The sequence below is a fragment of the Myripristis murdjan genome, chromosome 2 (genome assembly GCF_902150065.1).
Source record: "Myripristis murdjan chromosome 2, fMyrMur1.1, whole genome shotgun sequence".
Taxonomy (NCBI): domain Eukaryota; kingdom Metazoa; phylum Chordata; class Actinopteri; order Holocentriformes; family Holocentridae; genus Myripristis; species Myripristis murdjan.
Window position 1 is genome coordinate 704,669 of NC_043981.1, and position 25,013 is coordinate 729,681.

The 25,013-nt window shown below is 40.7% G+C and overlaps 1 protein-coding gene across 2 annotated transcripts in view; it reads left to right on the forward strand.

Annotated features, from left to right (window-relative positions):
• The window catches only part of dgkza (diacylglycerol kinase, zeta a), a 163,129-nt gene that overhangs the window by 8,319 nt on the left and 129,797 nt on the right, over positions 1 to 25,013 (forward strand). The window contains exon 1 of one of the 2 annotated variants that reach the window (XM_030070444.1): positions 19,758 to 21,176. The exons of the other annotated variant lie outside the window; for it this stretch is intronic. Within the exon in view, the coding sequence (XP_029926304.1) occupies positions 20,896 to 21,176 (281 nt within the window). The 5' untranslated portion in view covers positions 19,758 to 20,895. Of the gene's footprint in view, positions 1 to 19,757; positions 21,177 to 25,013 lie in introns of those variants that run through there. 2 annotated transcript variants of the gene reach the window in all.

Genomic DNA, 25,013 nt, shown 5'->3' on the forward strand with positions numbered 1-25,013 from the left:
TTTTCTAACTTGTTCTTCATGAATGATACACTTCAGTGTGCACATATGTAGACTTCTTTCACTGTGCTGTTAACTGGTTTTACCGCCAAGTACAACAAAAGTAAGATGCAGTGGAGAACTCCGTTTTTACCAGCATGGTTCACTGCCAGCACCCACATCCCTCTCTCTCTCTCTCTCTCTCTCTCTCTCTCTCTCTCTCAGACACACACACACACACACACACACACACACACACACACACACACACACACACACACACACACACACACACCTGTTATTCAGGGGCAGGGGCAACAGAAACAGGCAGTCTTGGCAGCACTGGTACTGAGAACAATTAAAAAAACAGTCACCATCTGTCAAAAAACTGTCATTCATTTCATCATCACCAGTCCTTCATTTAATTCTGTGAAGACACTTACATTCAAATACAATGAGATTTAAAATCATATCCTCAAATTGATATAGCCCGGATGAAACATCAGTTTTCAAAGTAGAGTTAATTCCATGTATGAGGAGCACAGATACTAAAAGCAAAGAGTTTTGCACAGCTTAGAGTAATATGGAGCTAAAGGAATTGCAGAGAATGTGTTTGATAGAGACCAGAGTGCCTGTGTAACACATATCTATCAGTGAGGGCTTTATAAATAAAGGTGTGCCATGGCATATCACGCTTCATGGAGAGGGAAGGCCAACCTGCTTTTAAAGGCCCCATGGCCTGAAAAATGACATTTTCGTTGTTTTTACGTGATAAGGAAGGTCTTGGGGCCACATATATACCGTCCCAAGCATTTCACCTATGATAAATGAAGAAGTGCACAAAGCCCGTTTTTTGAAACTGACCCTGTAAAACAAGCGGATTGCACTTCCTTGAAGTTATCTGACGTCAGTGACTCTGCCGACAGCCCGCCTTCCCTCCCCAGGCAACCAACTCTCAAGCCAGCCAACTCAGAGACAGTTTGTTTACGCTCCTCAGGCTACAAGCTACCAAGCTAGCGAACTTAGCCAGTTAGCTTCAACTCCCCGGCCAACAAGTTACTAAGCTAGTGAAATTAGCCAGTTAGCTTCAACTCCCCGACCAACAAGCTACCAAGCTAGCGAAATTAGCCAGTTAGCTTCAACTCCACGACCAACAAGCTACCAAGCTAGCAAAATTAGCCAGTTAGCTTCAACACTCCGACCAACAAGCTACCAAGCTAGCAAAATTAGCCAGTTAGCTCAGAGAATCTCTAATATGGGGAGAAGTGCCACTCTCGTCTAACTTCCGGGTCTCGGAAACACGTTTCTGTCCATGTGAGGGCGCTCGCGGGCGAGTGCAGAATGAATGGGACTCTATGGGGCTACACCCCTAAAAATCCACTTTTCTCTGGAAATAATTTTTTGTCAAGTAATTTGAATACTGTTTTCAAAAGTTGGGGCTAAAAAAATACACTCAGCTGAATATTGGATTTTTTAAGTTCACCTATCTGTTCTAAAAAGCCGTTCAAAAAGTGTGATGACGTCACACATTGAGAGGTGCTGCTTTACGGTGATTTCCAGAGCCCGTCTCCACAGAGCAGACGGAGACACTCAGAGAGCCCGTCTGTGCTATATTAGACATTCTCTGTACACACAAATATCAACTTTGATGGAAAAGTCCTCCTTAAGAGTGGTGTTTCTCGTTTCTCTTGGTCTTCGGGTGCCATCAAGTGGGATTTCTGGTCGTAAACAGCCGCAAGTCCGTCACTGACCAATCAGCATTCATTAGCAAATGCTAGCGTGTTATGGCCAACAACAGCCCAAACTGTAGGAAACTGAAAGGATATAAGTTCTCACTAATTTCACTTTTAACCTATAATCCATACTGGACTTTCAGAAACTACAACAGTATTTGCGATTTTTCAACCATAAACAGGAGTAAGAGACGAATTTAGCCGTTTAGCTCCATAGAGCCCCATTCATTCTGCACTCGCCCGCGATCACCCCCAGTGGAATTACGGTGGAACTGCAACCAAGTTTGATACAATGGGAGTGGCAAGGCTCGTCGTAGACGGGCTCTGGTTAGCTTCAACTCCCCAACCAACAAGCTACCAAGCTAGCGAAATTAGCCAGTTAGCTTCAACTCCACGACCAACAAGCTACCAAGCTAGCAAAATTAGCCAGTTAGCTTCAACTCCACGACCAACAAGCTACCAAGCTAGCGAACTTAGCCAGTTAGCTTCAACTCCCCGACCAACAAGCTACCAAGCTAGCAAAATTAGCCAGTTAGCTTCAACACTCCGACCAACAAGCTACCAAGCTAGCAAAATTCAGGGTCCTGGTTTCACGGCTCCCGCAGGGTTTTAGTCAAATTTGCTCGTCTGTTGGGCTCATTTCAGTGACGACTGTTTTATCAGCCCGACACAATCAAATCAAATCAAGCTTTATTGTCATTTAGCTGCACATACAGCAGTAGTGCACACAAAATGAGATAGTGTTTCTCACTTGGGATCCCCGAGTGATGGGTAAAGTCAGCCTGGCGTGGATCCTGGCTCTCTTCCCCCTCCTTTGTTTACGTTCACACCGCTTGCGCTTCCTCCTCTCCCTGGTGACGGCCGGTGTAGACTCAGGTAAAATCCCGTGCTGGCGTAGTATGTCCACATTCATTTCTTGCAGCATGCTTTACCCTGATGTTTAGTAAAGTCTCTCGGCTGGAGGTTATGCAACCTGAGGTCTGGGTTAAGCAAAACATTTGAAACATTCACTCTCGCTGATCCTGGAGGGGCCGCTGCGTCCATGCGCACTGCCATCACCATAGCAATACAAGGCCGGCTTCATCTGTGGTTCGGGATCGGAGTCGGGCTCAAGTACGTACGGTCGTATGACATCACGCTCGGCGGTAGCCATGGCAATCTTATATAAGATGATAACTCGCTTTCGACAAGTTTTCAAATAGTTACTGTATCTCATTGGCTCAATTTTTCTCTCGCTCTGTTGTTTACATCCCAGAATGCATTGCACAGTGACGTCGGTTGATTGACTCGACCATATGTCACTCAGAAAACAGTCAGCCAATCAGTGGAGAGGGGCTGGTTCTCTCTTCTGATTGGCGAAACGAACCGTGCTGTCAGAGCTCAGGGATAGAGTGGTGAAGTCCCGCCCACCCACTTCCGGTACATGGGTCCTCAAAAGCAAAAAATTATGAATGTGATCCAATGGGTAGGTAAAAATTATTTTCTGGTCCCGTTTGAATTGTGCCATGGATTTCACATATGTTGTTTGTGATATTTAAAGATAATTTTTCATGCAAAGAAGACTACAATATAGCGCGAAGAATATTAATAATGTTAGGTTTTGTGTGAGCCGCTTTGTGAACTACAACTCTTCGCTGCTCTCGGTGCAAATGATATACGTCACCACCCGCACTGGAAACCTACAACAGACATGGCGATTTCTCTGCTCCGCGCTGAGTTTTTGAGGTTCTGAGTTTTTCCGCCCGACGGCGGGGTCCGCTCGCCCTCCCGCCCGGCCCGCCGCTCCGTCGGCCCTCAGAGACGCGGACAATCGGGAACAAAACACACCGGCATCTTGACTTGAATCTGGATGGAGGGAAACGGCGATGACGTGACGTCACATACGCGACACAATATGTAGTCTTTCTAATTGTGTTTTCTCAATAGCATTTAACTGAACAATGGCGCAATAAACGGTCAAACTCTTGACATGAAAATTTGTTATTTAAGCCTATAAACAACATTTGTGTAATCCATGGCATAACGACGGGGGGACCAGAAAATAATTATTTTCTGTCCATTGAACACCATTCATTTTTTTTTGCTCCAAAAGGTCCCATGGGGGTCCACCGGAAGGGGCGGGACTTCACCACTCTATAGAGGCAAGAAAGAGGAGCTGTAAAACTATATTTAGCAGACCACAGGTACTCAAAACCACAAATACATCATGCTAGAGATATCAGCAGTTAAAATAAAACCCTGGAAAAGTGTACACCATGGGTGCGGTGGTGGGTTGCCATAGCTATGCCTTGTAATAAATTGGGGCAGAATGATATATGGCATCAAGGGGCTTTAATGTAGTGATAACAGCTAGGCCTGCACAATTATTGCAAATGTAATAAGCACGATTATTTTGCTCAATGTTGAGATCTTAATTGTTTCATGATTATTTGTTTTTGGAACAAAACACTTTCATTGGACTTTATTGTTGACACTTTTAACACTTCCTCAGGGAACACATTGTGTTTATCATTTTCCTAAAACCTTCACTGTTAGCTGTTTATTGGGCACTGCTTTAGCTAAATGGTATGTGACTGCCTTGGTTATGTGACGGGAACCAACTCTTATGGCTCACAACAACAGTCACAATTAGGTGTTATCAGTGGCAGCATAATGTACATTATCAGTATTAATATTACTAGTGCAGTGCATGTTAAAATGTGTGGAAAATCTTAGTAGTAAAGTATATGTGTATTTTGGGTGTTAAAGCTCTCATGAAAATGGCCTTAATGCAACATGCAGTGTGTATGGATAAGGTTCAGATTTGACAGCTCATTAGTGCAACTTGAGATCATATTGTTCCACTCAGCGGGCACACTGCATCTGGAGTGTGAGTATGACTGGGATGGGAGATCTCCAAAAAACACTGTTGCATTTCTCCCAGGTGTTACTATAAAACCAAAGCACTTAAAGTCCAGCAAAGTGTTTGCAGACACTAAAATGTGGCAGTAGGGAAAAAGCAAGGATACTTAGGACTACACTATTTAGGTGAACACTGTTTGTAGTAATGGTGAAAAAAATTTGTGTTCATTATCCGCACTGATTTAATTGTCGGTACTGGGAACTCAGCCCACTTTAAATTTGCATAGATTCCCAGGCCCAGCATAAGATGACGGTGCGTGGTGTCTCAAATGTCCTTCTGATCATTGACATCCTCCTAAAAACTGACTGGACAAGGAGGAAGGGGGCTGAGTGAGTCAGCTAGCTTACCTTTCAGTTTTGCCCCACCCGCATTGAAAAGACGTGAAAAACCGGTGCCTCCCACTAACACAGACTTGGAAGTTCTGCATAGATAATCCTTGTACACATTTTTAACAAAAAAAAAAAAGTCAGCTAAAGTTTAATGATGATAATAATGATAAAGATAATAATGATAAAACATCATCATCATCTTCATTGTCCACAGATGTGGAAATTTGCCTTCAGCTTCACAAATTGGTTAAAAAACATCATTTTTTAATCACAGAAAATTATAAATTAAAACATAACATGCAGAGTACAAACAGCAATAATGGAATCCAGTATGACTGGTGTTTGAGCTTAGGAAATGCCATTATTGCATTTGGTAAGAAAGACTTTGTGGATGTACTTGGTTGCTGCAACGGTTCCATAGCATCCTCCTGAGGGGATCAGTGGGATCAGATAGAATATTTCCAGCTTTTTGTCTCACCTGTATTTTATATATACATCCCAGTTGTCTCTGCCCTGTTAAAATAATTTTACTGGCCATGTTTATAATTATGGATAGTCTGTTTTTGTTCTTAAACCCCAGGTGACCATACCATGTACATATTAAAAGTTAGAACAATTTCAACAAGACTTTGTCAAGAACTTGTACAAACGAGGATTGAACCCAAATGCACGACTCCAGACGAGAGTTCCAATAAAGTCTTTTAGTGACAAAGTAACAACTGAAATATCAAAAATAAGCAAAAATACTGAGAACCAAAAATCACTCTTATGAGGATAACTACAAATGAAGGCAAGACAAAGTATCAAAGAAACATAAAACTTGACAATGGAAAACAAAGCAAAGTATCAAAGGAAAACATGACTTGACTTGACTTGACTTTCGATTAGGAAAATAAAGACGCACGATTTTCGCGTGTCCTTATTTTTCCTCCATTTTCAAGTGTCAGTATCTCAGGAACTACACCACATAGGAAACTGAAATTTGGTACGATAATACACCTCCACCTACTCTTCATGTCATACAATCATGTCAATCATGTCATACATCATAACTGGTAGGCATGCCAGCCCCTCAAAAATGGAAAAAAAGACCCAAGTGCGTGGGATGTCTTGAAAATTTGGTAAAATGACATGGAATGACCCAATTATGATTCATGGTCACACACTATTAGAGTAATATAATTAAATTGATTATATCTTAATGCATTTATTTTCATTTTATTTGAATGTAGCATAATTTGAAACTAGTCCATATACTAACAGGTGTTGAATTAACAAAGTCATTGGTTTAGGATTGGAGTCATTGACTAATCAGGCTTCAGGCTAATTATAGCCAGGTTTACTGGCCAGGTTAATCTCGCAAGATAATCCACCTTTCATGAAACCTATTAATCCCTAATCTTGGCTAGATTGAGCCAGGATAGCTGCTAAATCCAGGTTTAAAGCCTAATCTTGGTTTTGTGAAATAGGCCCCACGACGAACTGGCACAGGACAAAGGGAAACACACCCTGCGTTCCAAATCGCATACTTATACTTTTTACTTTTAGTATGTTCTGCAGCTGCCCTTACAAAGTATGTAGTTTAGTATGAAATATGCATGCATATGCATACTATTGGGACACACTACATACATCGTCCCTGAAGTCCGGCCCTCTCGCTCACTTCCGCCGCCGTCCGTAGCACCACATTTGTATGTTGTTGTCAAAATGCCGGTGCTGTTTCACACTGCGCTGTCCTCTGTCATATTTCTGATCTTGTCGCTTCTGCTGTCACTGAGCAAGTTTTGTGAGATATGTGCGTTTTGTTGTCGTCCGCATGTGGGCGTGGCCTGTGCACGCAGCTCAGTCAGTGCGACGTAACGTCCGCTGCACAAAGGATTGTGGGTCAGAATGGCCAGAGCAGCATGCTGAAATCCATACTGCGAAATCTGACCGGATGTAGTAGAACATCCTGGTACTCTTGGTTTACTGCATCTGACATACTATGTATTGGGACACACTAAATCTTTTTTTTCCCTACTAAATAGTATGATAGTATGAGTATTGGAACGCAGGGACAGTCTATATATACACACACACAAGGTAATGGGAAACAGGTGGAAACAATCAGGGCAGCGCAGACAATCAGATCAGGGGAAACACACGAGGGGGAAGGGCAAGTGACCTGAAACAAGAGGAGAGTTAAATTTCAAAATAAAACAGGAAGTCACGAGACAAGACACAAGAACAAAACTAAACATAATTTCTTGGACATGACAGACTTCGGTTAACAGTTATTCTGTATTAGCTGTAAAACTTAAAGTGCCATTAAAAAGGTTCCTATGTGTTTAAACTTATAATAACCAGCTCCTTAGTCTTACTTTCAGTAATAAAGAGGCCGCTGTCTTCACACCACTTAGAAAGCTCACCTATAATTTCACTAATAATTTCCCAGTTTGGGATCATTAAAGTAAATCTATCTATCTGTCTATCTATCTATCTATCTATCTATCTATCTATCTGTCTATCAATATGGTGGAAATCTGTAGACTGATTAACTATGAATTATATTGAATTCATAATTTGCATGTCATTAGTGTATAGGGCAAATATGACCAGTGAGAGCACACAGCTTTCAGGTCTAGCTGTATTCAGGGTGACTGTATCAGAAGTAACACCACCATACCTCACTCTCTGTGCTTGATCTGTGAGGAGCTCCTTAATCCACCGTCTAACTTGGCTGTTGGTGTTAATGTCACAAAGCCTTCTAATCAGAGTATGATGAGTATGATATTAAAAGCTGAACTGAAATCCAAAAATACGAGTCTCCCATAACTCTTACAGTGCTGTAGATGTTTACTAACAGCATTCATCAGTGTCAGTGTTGTGTCTCCAGTACCTCGGCCCTTCTTCTATGCAAACTGAAGTGGGTCAAACATTCACTGAGAGATGTTGAAAGATAATTGACTATAACCCTCTCCATACATTTACACAGGATGAAGGTCAATGCAAATGGTCTAAAATCATTGAGCTATGTTGCTCTTGGCTTCTCAGGGACAGGAATTATGTTGGAGAGTTTCCATGTTTGGAAACAGAGAGTTCATTCAGTAAAAGCTGGAACAATTTTGTAAAAAATGGTGTGAACTGAGACCTGCATGATTTAATCACACTACCCCTTAATCCATCATGTCCAGGGGCTTTACTAGGTTTGATTCTTGCTAGGCTGGCTGTTACGTCAGCCTCTGTCAGTACAATCAGGGAGTGATAAGTAGTGTTAGTAAATATATTAAAGTTATCATTAAAGCAGGAGGGGTTATTGAATGTAGAGTAGAAATGACTCAGGTCATTAGCAAAAGATATGCCCCTATTCAGTGGGTTAGGGTTAGGGACATTTTGTCTCTTCCGTCCTTGCTCATCTTAACATTCCAGAGTTCCAGGTTTCCCTGGCATGACCTGAACATAGCTGCCTCTTGATGTTTTCTTTATACTCCATCCTATTCTTCTTTAATATTGATCTTAGTTCCTTCCTCTTAAGCTTAACTAGGTCAACATCCCCATCAATAAAAGCAGCTCTCTCTGAATACACGGTTGCATTTTGGCAGAAGCCTCTGTTTTTTTTTTCAGGGTAAACTCAAATAGTTTTCTTGGTAGTTACAATAGCCGCACATTAGCTTGACACTGGCGTTTTCATGATGAAAACTAAATAAAACTGGGTGCTTGGGTGCACTTGCTGTCAGCTCCCAAGTATCCGAGTGTGCTGTGGTGCTGCTGGCTTTTATTTTATTCAGAGGAGAGGAGAGAAACTAGGGAGGCCATAAATGACAGCAAAACACAGTAGAGATTCTCACACAGAGCTGAAATAAAACGAGTGAAATATTTTGTTTCTTTCAGGAGGGATGGGGGTGGTTGTTGGGGGTGGGCTGTCCTCCATAAAGCAATGGTAGGAGAAGCACTGTGTTAGAGGTGGCTGATATGTCAAATATATGCAATACATCAGGGCTTTATCTATGTGGAATGTAGTAAATGGCTATACTGTGAACATAAAGTACAAATTGTCACTAAACTAAACTCATTTGGGATCATGTGGAAAACAATATCTGAGTCTGTGGGATGACTTACATGCACACGCACACCCACACATACACACACACACACACACACCAGCATTGCTCTGCTTGTTTGGTTTAATACACCTATTGAAAACTGAATTGAGTTGTAGTGCATTTGTGTTTGCAGCGCTGGTTTTCGGTGACATATTTTATTTCATTGCTGCTTTCTTTATTGTTTTGTATATGGCGTGTCAAAGCTATTTTCCCTCTATATTATATTTATTATTTGTCCGATGTGACCCTGACTGGCAATAGAAACCACTAATGCATATAAACAAGAATGATTTAATGTAGACGTGTATCTTGGCAACCGCATGGCAAAAACACTTGAACTTATGAAAAAAAAAAAAAAAAATCTAAAATGAGAAAAATGGCAGACCTGGCAGCATTACATGGCTAAATCAGCAAATAGCATCAACTGACAGAGATAAATGCAATACTTAAAATGACCACAAGAGGAAGAAACATAATCGCATAAACATAATGATTGAGTTCGTACAGAACATGACAGAAAATATTGAGATACAATATATAGTGCATCGTGATAAATCATAAAATATCTCAATATTATTCAGAGGCCTGATTGCCCAGCTCTAGCAGACATAATACCATTGATAAAAAATAGAATTGGGCTGGGAATTGAATCCTGGGGCACCATTAGTTAAATGGATGAAATCAGACTTAAAATTGCTCACTTTTACACACTTATGACACATTTATTTTACTCACATATGACACCCAAAGTATGTGTGTTTGGCCACTGATGGCTTAAAAACAGGAAGGCTCGGTGCAGCAAAATTTGTGTAGCCTACATACAAGCCACTGGCTCCCACACAGCAGTAGATTCAAGAAGAAGAAAAGTACCAAAGCATATTGGTTGAGGATGCTGCTGCCAGCAGGAGTGTTTTATTTGACAATCTCAAAAGGATTAAATGCTGTCATAAAAACATCATTTGGCAAGCATTGCAATATCTGTCAGCAGTGTTTCAAGACGAGAGAAGGACCCTGAAGGTTTTCCTCTATTTCTACAAAGAAACCCATTTCCTATGTTCACCATGCCATATGAATTCTCAAGTCAAAAAGGCATTGTCACTGGGAACTGAATGGTTTATGTTTGGGAATAGCTTATGTTTACACTTGATGTCACGGATGAGTGTTCCTTTTTTTTTAATAGTTATTTATTTTTTTAGAAATTCACCCATAGTTGAAAGACCAGAGAGACTGTTTGCTGAATCTAGACACTGTTTGGAGAGATAACTGAGGTATCCTAAAGTGTAGCTCCAGAGTACATTTAGCAACTGTCTGTTTGTATGCTGATTGGTGCCTCTGGATAACATAGTGCTATTCAGTACGGTCCAGTGACTCCCAGGGGTCCTTGAGGGTCTTCCCGTTGATCTGTAGTAAGATGAAGAAGAGGCAAGTTTAATTTCACTGTAGGATGTGTGTGTTCAGACACGTTTTGCAAGCGTTTAAACACAAGAAATCTGAAGTTAATCCAGCATCAGATTTTTTTTTTCAAAATTTTCTGAATTTTTTTTTTTTTTTTTTGTTTATAATTTGCTAATCACCAGCCGGTGTTGAGTATAAGTTTTATTAAGTATAAGTATAAGTAAATATTACCTACACTTATACTCCATGCTGGGTAGTGTGATTCATTTGTAAAGTCGATTTTTCCTTTGCAGTTCTTTCTGTAGCTGATTCATGTGACGATTCTGATCTAATACTACATCACAGTTTCATCAAGAAAACATCACAATTGGTCCATAACAACTTTGGAAGAAACTCATGTGGACATAGTGTGGTTGGCAGCAACATGTGCATCAGGCCCTCCACAGATGGAGCTGATGTAGAGACACCAGCAGGATGGTACAGATCTATTGCACTGGTGACTCATCTGACAGAATCACACACACACACACACGCACACACACACACACACACACACACACACACACACACACACACTCTCTCTCTCTCTCTCTCTCTCTCACACACACACACACACACACACACACATACAAAGACTTGAGCATAGTAGAAAGGAGAGAGTAAACAGAAATCTGATTGATTGTTGGCAATAGATTACTTGTCATGTCAGACAACCAGTGACAAAAATGCAGTTTACAAAAATCATTTGATCAAAAATGAAATCCCCATTTACTTTGATCTAGTTGAACTTTCTGCTTGCTGCGATAAGATCATTTAGTATGTCTTTCTATTATTGATTGACTGACTCAGTGATCGATTGATTGTTAGATAGACAGCTGATATCCTCTTGGGCAAAAGCTTTTTTTTGGTCATGCCATTATGAGACCTCAGTCATGGCATACAGACATCATTATTATTATTGTTGTTGTTTTATTACCAGTACAACTAAACTAAAATACAATACATAAAATAAAAAATATGACAAAAATAAATAAATAAATAATACATCAGCACCTCTGACAAGGCAAAGCAAGTTTACTCATATAGCACCTTTCAGACAAGGTTATTCAGAGTGATCTCCAGAGGCATATAATACATTCATTTAAAAGACAATCAAAACAGAAACAACAGCCAGAACAAACAAATAGTTACAGATTCAAAACAACTGATGCATTAAAGTTATTGCAAACCCACAGTAAAGAATAATGTGTTAAGCTCTGATTTAAATGAGAATAGCAGACCTCATGTATTCAGAAAGCAGGTTCCACAGGTGGGAGCATTTCAGCTAACTGCTATTTCACTTTGCTTGGTTTTGATTTTGGGAACACTGAGTAAAAGGTTACTGGATGACCGTCGGGGTCAAGATGCTTCATAACGTACAAATAAATAAGAGATGTGTTTAGGCCTGAGACCATTTAGTGCTCTGTAGACCAGCAATGGGATTTTAAAATCCAGTGCAGTGATTTCAGGATCAGTGTAATGTGCTCCACTTTGTAACAATGTTCTTTAACAAGATTCAAGATTAAAGATTGCTTTATTTTCATTTCTCGTGCACTTATGTACATAAAAAATGAAATATCATTAAATAGCCTCTGTCAGTAACACAGAAAAGACAACAATCAATAAACAAATGACTTACCAGGCATTAATAAATGTTTAAAATAGTCACATGTATGTATAACCATATTTATTTTTGTAAATGCAGGAATGGTAATCTATTTAATATGTAGGTCTATCTTATAAATTATTTATTTATTTAGATCATATATTGGCATTTCTGCAGGGCAGGCAGGGGAGAAGGAAGGGGTGACACCAGGGGCCCTATCTTGCGCCAGACTCCCTAAACCCGCTATTTGCGGATTTAGGATTTAGGAAGAGGCGTTCCCCCATAAAAGTTGCTATCTTGTGCACCTCCCACTATCCGCAAAACACCTCCGCTACCCGCTATATTATGAATAGGCGTGTTTTGGGCGTTATGCCAGTTAAACCAATCAGTGTGCCAGGTAACATTGCCTTCAAGGGCAGGCTGCGCTGTCCTAAATCCTAAATCCTAAACCCGCGATGTAGATTTTCTCAGGGCTTCTACTGAGGCTAAAGCAAGTTGGCTTTATATACATATTATATATTATATTATAGGCGAGTTAATTCGGGAGGTGGAGCCACATGTGTCCAAGTGGACGTGTCAGAAGGTTGTACTGATTGAGTAAAATCCCCGGCCACACCACACACACACAAGAGGCAGAGGTGGAACTATGTGTAAACTAATTTATTGACAAGGTAGATTGGGCAAATAAAATATTAAAAATAAAAATATAGCACAGCTGCTGGCTTATGATAAAACAATAAAACGTGCTGGCGTAAGTGTCCAATTAAAACAGTCTTTCCTCTAAACAGTCTATATGAGTAATATACTCAGTCCATTCCGGCGGCGTCCCGGTATCAGTCCGACCGTGTGCGTGGTGAGGCTCCGTCGGGGCGCGCATTGAAGCCGCCTGGGCGCGCTCTCCTAACAGCCCAAACTTTAGGGATAGCGGATAGCGGATAGCGGGTGGTCCTGACCACCCGCTATCCGCTATCCCTAAAGTGTGTGCACAAGATAGCAACTTTAGGGATAGCGCATGAAACACGCCCACGGACACACCTCCAGGCGCAAATGACAGAGTCGGCATAAGGGATAGCGGGTAGCGGGTGGCGCAAGATACCGTTTAGGGATAGCGGAAGCTCCTAAATCCGCAATTTGCGGGTAGCGGGTCGTGGCAGCGGATAGCGGGTGGCACAAGATAGGGCCCCAGGTGTGCCAGCAAGGCGCGGATATCTTAGAAATAGTTTAAGGATTATTGTCAAGGATTAATATAAATTGTTACAAAAAAATGAAAAAAAAAAAATACAATAAAAAACAATTAAACCATACTTGGGTACCAATTCAATATGAATTGCGATTCCTAAGTATTGTGATTTAGTCCAGTCATTTTATTTTTAACAAATTGCAACAGAAACAAACTCAACTGATTTTGTATCCTCGACATGTCCTGAGTGAGGGAAAAAAAGCCCCGAAGAATCCCACTGGGGGAAAGTTTCAAAAAAGACCAAAATATAGCCCATTCAAACGCCTATTAACTTTTTTTTTTTTTCATGTGAATAGGGTAAAAATTTTAGCCTTTAGGTATCACCATGAAAATTGCTGAGTTGATTACTTACCTTAAGACAAATAAAAAATGTATTGCAAGTTTGTTGAAATTGTTTATTGACATGAGCAAATGGTGCATATTTGAATTATGTACACACTAATTTGCATAAATACTACAACAGATATAAACCTTGGGTATAGCCAGGTGAAAATCTCACCATCATCAATCCTGTTGACATGTAACAGTCAAATACTAAACATTAAGGTCTGAATGGAACCCATTTAGGCTACCAGTGAACATAAAGGAAGAAGGAACTTAAAACCAGTCTTTAGCAATTATCTTTGCAGCATGTCATAACTGCTCCACTAAGGTGGTAGCAATCTTGAAAAATGGCTGCCATTTTGAAATTTCTAAGTGGTTACTTGTCAAGTCACCCATGGAGACAGCTCATCCCAATTTTCATGCTAGTATCATAAGAAGACCACTTTATATGCCCTCTGTAGTAAAGCTATGGAGTTTATGCAAATTTATGCAAATTAGCTCATGTTACTAAACAATTTCAAAAAACTTGCAATACATTTTTTATTTGTCTTAAGGTAAGTAATCAACTCAGCAATTTTCATGGTGATACCTAAAGGTAAAAAAGTTTTACCCTATTCACATGAGAAAAAAGTTAATAGGTGTTTGACTGGGCTATATTTTGGTCTTTTTTGAAACTTTCCCCCAGTGGGATTCTTCGGGGCTTTTTTTCCCTCACTCAGAACATGTCGAGGATACAAAATCAATTGAGTTTGCTTCTGTTGCAATTTGTTTGACATTGACCCCTTATTTGGCTTAAAATTACTGGACTAATTCTACAAGTATTGCGATTTGATATTACGATGTATTGCATTTTTGTTTTTTGAATTCTCTAGTTTGTGGATGTAAAGTTTGCTGGAGCTGTGATTCTCCTATAGGTCACAATGGGCCATTTCATACAGTGATGGCAAGTTTGAAAAAATGGTCTCACTACAATAAAATGCTGCTATGGGGGCTAACATCATCACACAGGAATCAAATGTGGCTCATTGAATCCACAAGAGTCTCAGCTTTCCAGTCCAAGCCAACTGATGCAACTGTTTAGGCCCCAGTCTGCACAAACACACCATTTTACAACAGGCCACAAGAACACACGTGGACTGCAGGCTTTGTGGCCCAAACTGCATGGGATTAGCAGAAGGTGGGCATGTCTGCAAAGGGAAGAGCCGTGGCTGCCCAGAGAACCCATTTTCAATTAGATATCTGGAGGTCAGAGGCCAAGGGACCCTGCTGAAAACGGTCATGCTAGTTTTTCCTTTGCCAAGATGTAGCTGAACTCTGCAGCGATATGTAGTCTCCTTGCTGACAACCTAGAATTGAATTAAAAAGTGTAAAACAATAATAGTGAATGAATAATAATGATAATTCTAATGATCACACTACGCAAATCAATTTTTCCCCACCCCTACCTCTTACTATGACGTATGCTATGAAAAATTAGCATCATAATGTCATACTTTGATTGGCTGGCACAGTCTACTCTGCAGTGCATAAATAAACAGAGCTCAGGTTGGATTATCCTCCAGTGCTTCCCTGGGTCTAATAGAAATTAAGTTATCAAATATTATTGTCATCATGTTTTCCATAATCAGATTACCATAGTTACAAACTGGACTGGGAACACAGAGTTTATGGTGTATCTCATCCATGTGTTCAGTGTTTTATCAGGTTCAAATAGACACAAGAATAGATAAGAGAGGAAATGACTTGCTGCTGTGGGCTATTTTCTGGAACTCATTAGATAAATGGTTGCATTGGGGATAGGATTGAGAATTAAGGTTAGAATTTATAAATTGAGTTGTTTTCTGAGAGGTACAGGGAGAAAGAGAGATAGAAAAAATAGGTCATTTGTGGGTGTTAGGAAATTGAAAGGATCTCGCTGAATTATGAGTCGGTGCTGTTTAGTGGCATTTTATTTGTCATGGAAATTTTGAGTGGGTGGCAGAATAAGAGGGAAGAGAGATACAGAGAGATAGAAGAGCAATTATGTGTGTGTGTCAGTGTGTGAGAGTGTTCGTGGATGTGTAAAGGTACCAAGCTGTGTTTGTGTCTCTTAGAAACACTACCAACATGACATGTTACGTGAGGGCTTATGACACAGCTGGATGAGTTACAACCATCACAGCTGTTTCCATTTCATTTGATTCTTTGTCTTCCCCTTTTTGTGGGTAAATCTCACTATGTGCTGAACCACACCACATCTTGTTTTTAGTGTTTCATAGAGGCAGTAGAGAGACAGCAAAGGCAAGAGGGAGAGAGAGGGGATGACAAGAAGCAGCCAGTGGTGTGCAGCCCCCTGGTGGTCCATGAAAGTACTACAGGTGGTCCTTGACTATGCATTCAATAATGATTCAATCATGACCATAATTCAATAATAATTTGAATGCCGAAGGTGATTTTTTTTAATACACATTTCCATTTATTACATTTTGTTTGTGAATAATTAAATTCTTTCAAATGTATAAAATTCAGAAAATCTAATGACTTCTCTGGATGATGATTACAAACATCTAGTCCCATCTGGTCCTTGGTAGCCTGTTCTCTGCTAATTTTGGAACGCGTCATTAACATCCTATGCATTCATGGACTGTCTACACATTAACTAGGGCTGGATGATATATCATTATCTTATCATTATATAGATATGAACATGCAAAATGTGAATATCTCAAAAGACAATATGGACAATATCAAATTTAGGGTTAGGATTGGCCTAAGACACTGATTGGTCTGCTCTGATTATATCAGTACTTTGCAAAGTAACTGCATTTCCTACATTCAGTTGGAATTATGCTGTTTTTTGAAGAATATCAGTTTTTATTGTTGTAACATTTAAAATTTATCTCATAGTCATAGCGTATATTGTATCGCTACCAAGATATTTGGTGTAAATATCAAGAAATGAAATGCTGTTTATATTGCACAGCCCAAATAAGCCCAAAAATATGAACACATACTAATATTTTGTAAATTTGTAAAAAATAGTTAATTGATTATGTTGATGAGAAAGCTTTATTAGGTAGTGGAATGCAATACCTGCCAACATCAGAGACTCCAACATATTTTCAGTTTTCAAGAAAAAGTTCAAAACAGTACTAAAAACCACCCAATTATGCCATCATTAGTATTTACTAATTACTATTGTAGCCTGTTTTATTTCTTGTTGTATTGTTCCATTATGTTGTGTTATGTGTATGTAACTTTTTTTATGTTTATAATGGGGGCTGCAGATGAAAATTTGCCTTTTGTTAACTCTGGTTCAGAATTGTGCTTGCTCCCCTCCAAATAAAGAATATATGAAATTAAATTGAATAAATTAAGTTTCAGTGAAAATTAAAAATAAGTTACTTACTCACTTACGCCTACTGCCCAACTTTGGGCATAGGCCACGACCAAGGGCTCTCCAGTCCTCCCGATCCTGGGCCAACTTCTCCAGCTGTCCCCATGCATGGCCAGACCTCTTCACATCTGCATCCAGGTCACAGTGCCAGCTGTTCCTTGGCCTGCCTCTCTTCCTTTTTCCTTGTGTATTCCAAAAGAGGGCTTGTCTTGTGGTGTGGGATGCAGGCTTGTGAAGGGTATGGCCAACCCATCTCCAGCGTCTTTGGAGGATCTCTTCCTCAACAGGCTGCTGTCCTGTTCTCTGCCACAGCTCCCGGTTACTGATGGTGTTCGGCCAGTGTATTCTTAGGATTCGTCTGAGACAGGTGTTGATAAAGGACTGGGTTTTCTTCATGGTGGTGACCGTTGTTCTTCAGGTCTCTGCACCGTACGGAAGGACAGGCTTTACCATGGAATTAAAGATCCTGATCTTGGTGTTCCTAGGCAGCTCAGAGGATCCCCAGACCTTCTACAGCTGGTGGAAAGCTGCCCTTGCTTTTCCAATCTGTGCTTTCACATCAGCATCTGTCCCTCCCATCTTGTTGACTACACTGCCAAGATAGGTGAAGCTTTCCACTTCCTCTAGTGCTTCTCCCTCTAGTCTAATGGGGATTGTGTTGTTATTATTTACTTTGAGGATCTTGCTCTTCCCTTTGTGTATAATGAGGCCAAGGCTCGCTGAGTGGGTTGCGATGATGGTGGTCTTCTCCTGCATTTGTTGTTGGGTGTGGGAAAGGAGTGCCAGGTCATCAGCAAAGTCAAGGTCATCCAACTGTGTCCAAGGTGTCCATTGGATGCCATTCCTCTTCTGGACAGTTGATATCTTCATTCCCTAGTCTATCGCCAATAGGAAAAGGAAGGGTGACAGTAGGCATCCTTGCCTCACTCCTGTTTGCACTTGGAAGGCATCAGTGAGCTGCTGGGCATGAACACTCTGTAAGTCATTCCCTCGTATGAGTTCCTGATGATGTTAGTAATCTTTGCAGGTACCCCATAGTGCCTCAACAGTCTCCAGATGGTCTGCCTATCCACACTGTCAAACACTTTCTCATAGTCAATAAAATTGACTATGAGAAAAATCTCAGGCCTAAAAATAAGTTAAAGTCAGTTAATGTCTGAGGTGAATTTAAATTTGGACCCCCACCAGCGATCCCCAGTTTACTTTTTAGTCCGGATGGTAATTTGGCTCCCAACCAGTTGAAAGCCAGCAATAATACCTGAGAGAGACTGTTTGATGAGGAGTGTGGATATAACAGGGATGCCAGTGTTATATATATATATATATATATATATATATATATATATATATATATGTATCATAGAACTTGAATTGAGTAGAATGGATATTACTCTTTGTGCAATATCCATCCACTTTGATTTGACCTTTTACTTAGCAGAGAAGAAAATCTGTTAACTTTAAGCTGCTAACATAGACTGACAGTGATGCACATAAAAATGGCTTCTGCTCTGGCCATCCTGGTATGTTGATATGAATTAGAAAGACTGTGTTGTATTCAGTCAGTATGGCAGAAAGACAGTCAGTAAACGGTCAGTAATAGACAGTTGGTTAGTCCAGAAATTTTCATACTATGGCTTTTTGAAATCATGCAGTGTAGTTACAATTTCTAAACCCTGTGTATTCTACAATACTTTAATGAAAACACACACACACACACACACACACAAAGCAGTATGCTTATAGTATTAAATTGTTTAGCCCCTCAAAACCTGAGCAAATTGACTTGATGTCTTTCAAAAACATGGGGAAAACAAGGCAATTACTGGAATTTTTAAAACAAACAAACAAACAGGAAAGAAAATTAGCAAAATAATATTTTAATTATAATATAATATAATGTAACATAACAGTATACATAATAAATGTGTTTATGTTGTGTTTAAATGCTTGTGAAATCCTTAGGCTGCTTGAAATATTCCTCCTTTTGCTGAAGACCCCCTGGAAGACCTTATTGCAGATAAATAAGACAAAAAGTTTTTTTTTTTTATCATGAAAAGTTGATTGTGTTAAATTCCCATTGTCAGGGTAGATGTAAATTGGGATAATTACAAATATCCTCACATGAGTGACTTGTAAAAGATATTTAGCTCCCTAGCATACAAAATAAAACAAGTTATTCATTTCTTGTACACAACACATAACTAATTGAACCATGTGAGTGTTTGGATATCAGATTGATAGGTAGATTCTTTTTATTCATGTTTTTTTTTCTCATTGTGATGGTGAAAGTCTGAATCTGCCCTTTTTTGTTTTCCACTAAAATTTATTTTATTTTATTGGTTTATTTAATAGGGACAATGCATATTTATGAACACCCATGTAAATATGCCAGAATTAGTAAAAACAACTACTTTTTATCTGTAGTCCCTAGGCAAATGGATGTTCGCTAAAAAAAGGATGCAATAAAAATATTTATTTTTAATAAAATGTAACGTAAAGTCATTCAAGTATGTTTTAGTGCCATTTTGAGAGAGTTTTAAGTATATCGTGATGATTTTCAGGATAATATTATTTTTTGAAATTATTTTTGTGAAATTTTCATATGGACCTGTGCCTACTCTGGACTCAGTCAGCCAGTCAGTCAGTCAGTTAGTCAGTTTCAGTCAGGCAGTTCACTGGGCAGCTATTTGTGGGGTCCTGATTGCTGAGATTATCTACTTCCTGGTTTTAGCCGGGTGGCTACTAGAGGATCAGTGTGTGTAAATGTGTGCGTGTGTTTGTGTAAGTGTGAGTGTCTCAGTGTGACATTTGCATGTCAACACGCGACTCAGGTGTGTGTGCATGGATGGGCGTGTATGTCAATGTCCTCTTCACATGGAGTGTAATTAACTCAGCAAGAAACAAGAGAAGAGAGGAGAGGTGAAAGGAGGAAGAGATGAAAACACAGTAATAACAAACTGAGGAAACTGCCTAAAGAGAGAGGGAGTGAAAGAGAGACTGACCGAGTGTCAAAGCTGCTGGAACCCTGGTCATTTTAGCAAACTACCACTGCCACCAGAGAGCCTCACAGACAGGAAGGATTATCTCTCCTGCTGGGCTGGTGGGACATCAACTCTAATCTCTCCTACACACACACACACACACACACACACACACACACACACACATGGACACCTTGTGTAGCCTGTAAAAAGACCTTTGCCTTTGGAGTATGGATTATTGACTTTGTCGACAGTGCATGGTAGCCATGTTTGAAGTACTTAAGTAAGGTTATAGTACTATGAGCAGCATTAACACATTACTTTTTATCATGTTTTGAACATTATACTGGTATTTGAGCATGATTTGAGTACAGTAGTTTGAACTGTAACACTAATAGTAGAGCCATCTGACTGTAGTATTTTGAATATAATGCTACAGTCTGAGTATCGCCCTTTTGAGTGTGGTATGTTGCGCATAGTCCTTTGTACTTAGAATGTCGTGTTTACTGTGCACTTGTTTGAGGTTCATTTTTCCTGTCAGTTCGACCATCTGACTGTCCACTGCTCTGAAGCCACTGAGGTCAAAATGCCTTGCTTAAGAGCATTGCTGCAGTGGGTGCAGAGTGTGTCTCCCAGGTGGTGGTGAGGCGGGTTTCAGCTGGCAGTCTTTCCTTCTCAAGTCCATTCATGTGTGGGATTCTGTTTTCCAGCTTGGCCACAAACATTTTGGGTCTGCAGGTAAAGAGGACTTTGGAAACAATTGCTACCTCAAGATGGTGCTGTTCTACTAAGAATATATGGATTTTTTCTTATATTGGGAATTCTTCAAGGTATATCCAGAATTCCAGGTGTCTTGGATGTGACAGGACATGAGATCATAGCAGCTTTGCACATCAGTCACTACGCAGTCTCATGGATCCTAACCCAGGAGCAGACACCGTTTTAGGACAGGGGTCTGGACTGGAGGTCTCGGGGATTGAGCCTGAAGAAAGAGGCGGAGGAATGGGGAGAGAGTTGCCAGGTTTGGCAAGAGAAGATGAAGAATTCAGCTCTGCGTCTTCCTCCTCCAACTCCTCTCTGCCCTCCTCCTCACTTCTGCTCCCGTCTGCCCCACCCTTTGATCTCATGGAAAAGGATGAAAAGCAGACTGGCTGCTCCAGAACTTTTACTGGACTCAAAATGTTCTCTAGGAGGTAAGTGCGTGTGTGTGCGTGCGTGTGTGTGTGTGTGTGTGTGTGTGTGTGTGTGTGTGTGCAGAAGCATAATGGATTTACATGAGAAAAAAGATCTGCTGTACTCCTGAATGAATGAGATTATCATGCCAGAATTATCCTGCTTCAGAGTGTGGGTTGATTTCAGCCAGCGTATGAATGGCTGATACCGATTTGACTTCTGTAGATAACAGAAATAACATTCACCATCATAATGTGGATGTGTACTATCTCTTTCCAGCAGCAGGTGGAGCCATTGGCAGAGACATGAACCTTCACACACCCCTCAAGCTTTAGGCTCTCACATACCTACATAGACAGAGGTTATAGCCAAGGGTGTCAAACTGGTGCCATGGAGGGCCAAGAGGCTGCAGGTCTTCATTCCAACCAAAAACTCCACCGGGTGTTTTCACTGATTGCCTCACTTTTAAGCAGAGAGAAGGGACTAATTAGTGAAATCACCTAGTGGAGTTTTTGTATGGAAAGAAAACCTGCAGCCTCTGGACCCTCCATGGCACATGGGTCAACATGTGTTATAGACTTAGAACCATCTAAAGCTCAAGATGGCTGCTGGAATCCATTGTAACATGACTTTTCCTGTGTGGGTGAATATCTGTGTGTGTGTGTGTGTGTGTGTGTGTGTGTGTGTGTGTGTGTGTGTGTGTGTGTGTGAGCGTGTGTGTGTGTGTGTGTGTGTGTGTGTGTGAGAATGTGCATGTGTGTAACCTTGCCAGTGGGCCACTAGTCATCACATGGACAGGGACATGGTCCCTGCAGCAACAGAGTTAAACAGAAATCACAGATAAAAGACACAGTGATGGAGAGGAGGACTGGCCTTGGCAAGAGGAGCGGATGTTAGTGTACTGTTTAGACTCAGATCAGACAGAAAGAAACAGTAGGTCTGCTAGTAACAGTCACGGGTCAACAAATATTTGCTTGTTTTTACATCTTCAGAACATCAAATGAGTGGAGTTAACACTGTAGTAACACAAAGTAGTGAATTCCAGAAAACTGCCCAACCCATCGTTGCCGCACTAGAAAGCAGGGGCCTATATATCACCTGGTCAGTCAGTCGTTCAACAGTTAGGTCCAGAGGGCCACCATCTCCAAATCTGTTTGGTGCATCACCATGAATTTTGGTGACAACGTTCATGAAATCTGTTTTGGTGACCCTATGACCTTCCCTCTAGGTCAACAACAGGTCAAATTGTTAATGTTGCACATTTATTTCTCAGAGTTGGCATTGCTGTGAAATTTGGTGATGACATTCATTATGACACCTGGCAGTTTTGGTGGTCCCATTCAACATTCATGTGGCATGAGAACTGTCCAGTAGTGCTGTAGAATCTGCTTGTTTCACATTATAATTTTTCTTTTCACTTAAAAAAGATTTTAAAAAAAGTGTAACATATGTGTTTCTATGGGCCGAGGTGAGAGTCACTGTTTCCCACTTGCTCCTCTCTTGTTTGGTGCTTGTTGTCAACCTCAACCCTGTCAGGCTCACCTGACAAAACCTGATCATGTTGGTTATGGCTCAGATAATATAATTCTTCCTGTAGGTTTTAGAGGCAGTGGATAGCCAATCTAAACCTGAACCTGACATTGAACTTGAATGCCGTTTGTCCAAGTGAGTGGGGATTCTTCCACTGGATGTATCAGGAATGGTGAGGAGGCTGAGTACAGGGCAGTGATAGGAAACTTTGTCACATGGTGTGAGCAGAACCACTTGCAGCTCAGCATGGCAAAGACTAAGGAGCTGGTTGTGGATCTGAAGAGGGCCAAGTCATGTGGGACCCCTGTTTCCATTCAGGGGGTCAGCGTGGAGTTTGTGGAGGACTACAAGTACCTGGGAGTGTAAATAGACAATAAACTGGGCTGGCCAAAGAACACTGAAGCCCTCCACAAGAAGGGCCAGTATCGCCTCTACTTTCTGAGGAGGCTAAGGTCCTTCAACATCTACCAGCGCTCTCCTGTTTGCTGTGGCGTGTCGGGGCAGTAGGACGAGGGCAATGGATGCCAACGGACTCAACAAACTGATCCCCAACCCTGGTGATGTTGTGGGGGTGGAGCTGGACACTGGCGGTGGTGTCAGAGAGGAGTATGTTGTCCAAACTACATGGCATTTTAGACAATGTCTTCCATCCACTCCATGACACACTGGTCAAGCACAGGAGTGCATTCAGTCAAGCCCTTCCTATGACCATCAGACTTTTTAATGCCTCCCCTGGAGGGTCAGATAGTCAGAGTTAAAGGACTGCATGACTGCATACTATTTAAACTGTTGATTTAACCATTTAACTGTGCAGAAATTTACACCTGTAGGACTTGACAACAATTCAACAGTGCAATATGCATGTGAATGTAAGGTATATATAGGTATACTTCCTGCATATGCTCAGTTTCGTATTTCTGTATTTATTGTTGTAATATTTTGGAGGATTAATGCACATATCCAATGCAATTCTTCTCTTGAATTGAGCAACTGCAACTTACCCAGTTTCCCCTCATGGATCAGATAAGTATTTCTGATTCTGATTCTGATTCTAATGTCATTTGCGAGGCAGTGCTAAGAGCCTGTGAGTTAGACTTATTTGGACTTTGCACGACAACAGGAAGCAGCTTTTGATAAGTGGCTGAGAGATAGTGAGGTGCATGATTTTTAAATAATTGGATGAGTTGGCTGTGTTGAAGCATTTCAAGCAGAATCTGCCAAAGGTCATGCAGACATACTTGACTGACCTGGATGTTAAAACCGTGTCAAAGGCAGTTGAAGCTCATTGTCCAACATTTCAGAAAAAAAAGAGACATTAAGAACTGAAGTCAGTCACTCTTCACCTGCAACCTTATTGGCTTGAATCCAGTCCACTGGCATGTGAATGCTGTTGGTAAAGCAGACTTGGAAATGTTTAATGGGGTGGCCTACCCCCACCAAAACGGAACTCCTGGCTAATGTACCATGGCAAAGATACATACTAAGATAAAAATGGCTGCTGCTCTGACCATTCTTGTATGTTGACTTGGACTGGAAAGTCTGTTCCACTTCACTCCAGTTCTGTGGGCACAAGATCATGTAAGCACAAACAGAGGTGCTGGAGATTGAGCACATCTAGATTTTCCTCAGCCAGCTGTGCTACCATCAGCTGGCTGATGCTAACTCTTCACAGTTAATATTTTGTGACAATTTCTTGAAAGGTTTTTGTCAAACTTATGCTTGGATGGAAACATAGTTATATATCTTCTGCCTTGTGACAAATCCCAAAAAGTATTAAACTCTCTCCCTTCCTCTGTAATTTCACACCCTCTCTCACAGTCTTTCTCAGGCTTTTTTTTCTCTCTTCCTGTCCATGCATTTTGTGCTTCTGTTTCTGTGTGTATCTGCACATTTATCAGGCTGTTTGCACTTAGCTTGTCAAAGAAGTTATTTTAGTCATCTCTTGCTCTGACCGTTAGCCACTCCCACCCCACCCCACCACCCTGCCCTCCCATCAGAGGGGCTGAGTCTCTCACCCTTCCCTCCCCCTCTCTCTCCTTTGGTTTCACTCTGTTCTCATTACCCGTCATTGAACACAACGGTTTAGTGCAGAGCAGTACATAGGCGGATGTGAATGAGTGGAAGGAAGGATGAATAGTTTTCTTCTTCTCCCCCAGGTTGGATCTTCAATATAATTATGAATTATTCTTTGTTTTGTGTTAGAATATTAAATGCAAAAATAGAACACAGGATTTTTTAAAACAAAAAATGTAGCTATTGTTCACTTGATTAGTTTCATACAGTATTAGGTATGTTTAATTTCATTTAAGTGACTAATTATTACAAAT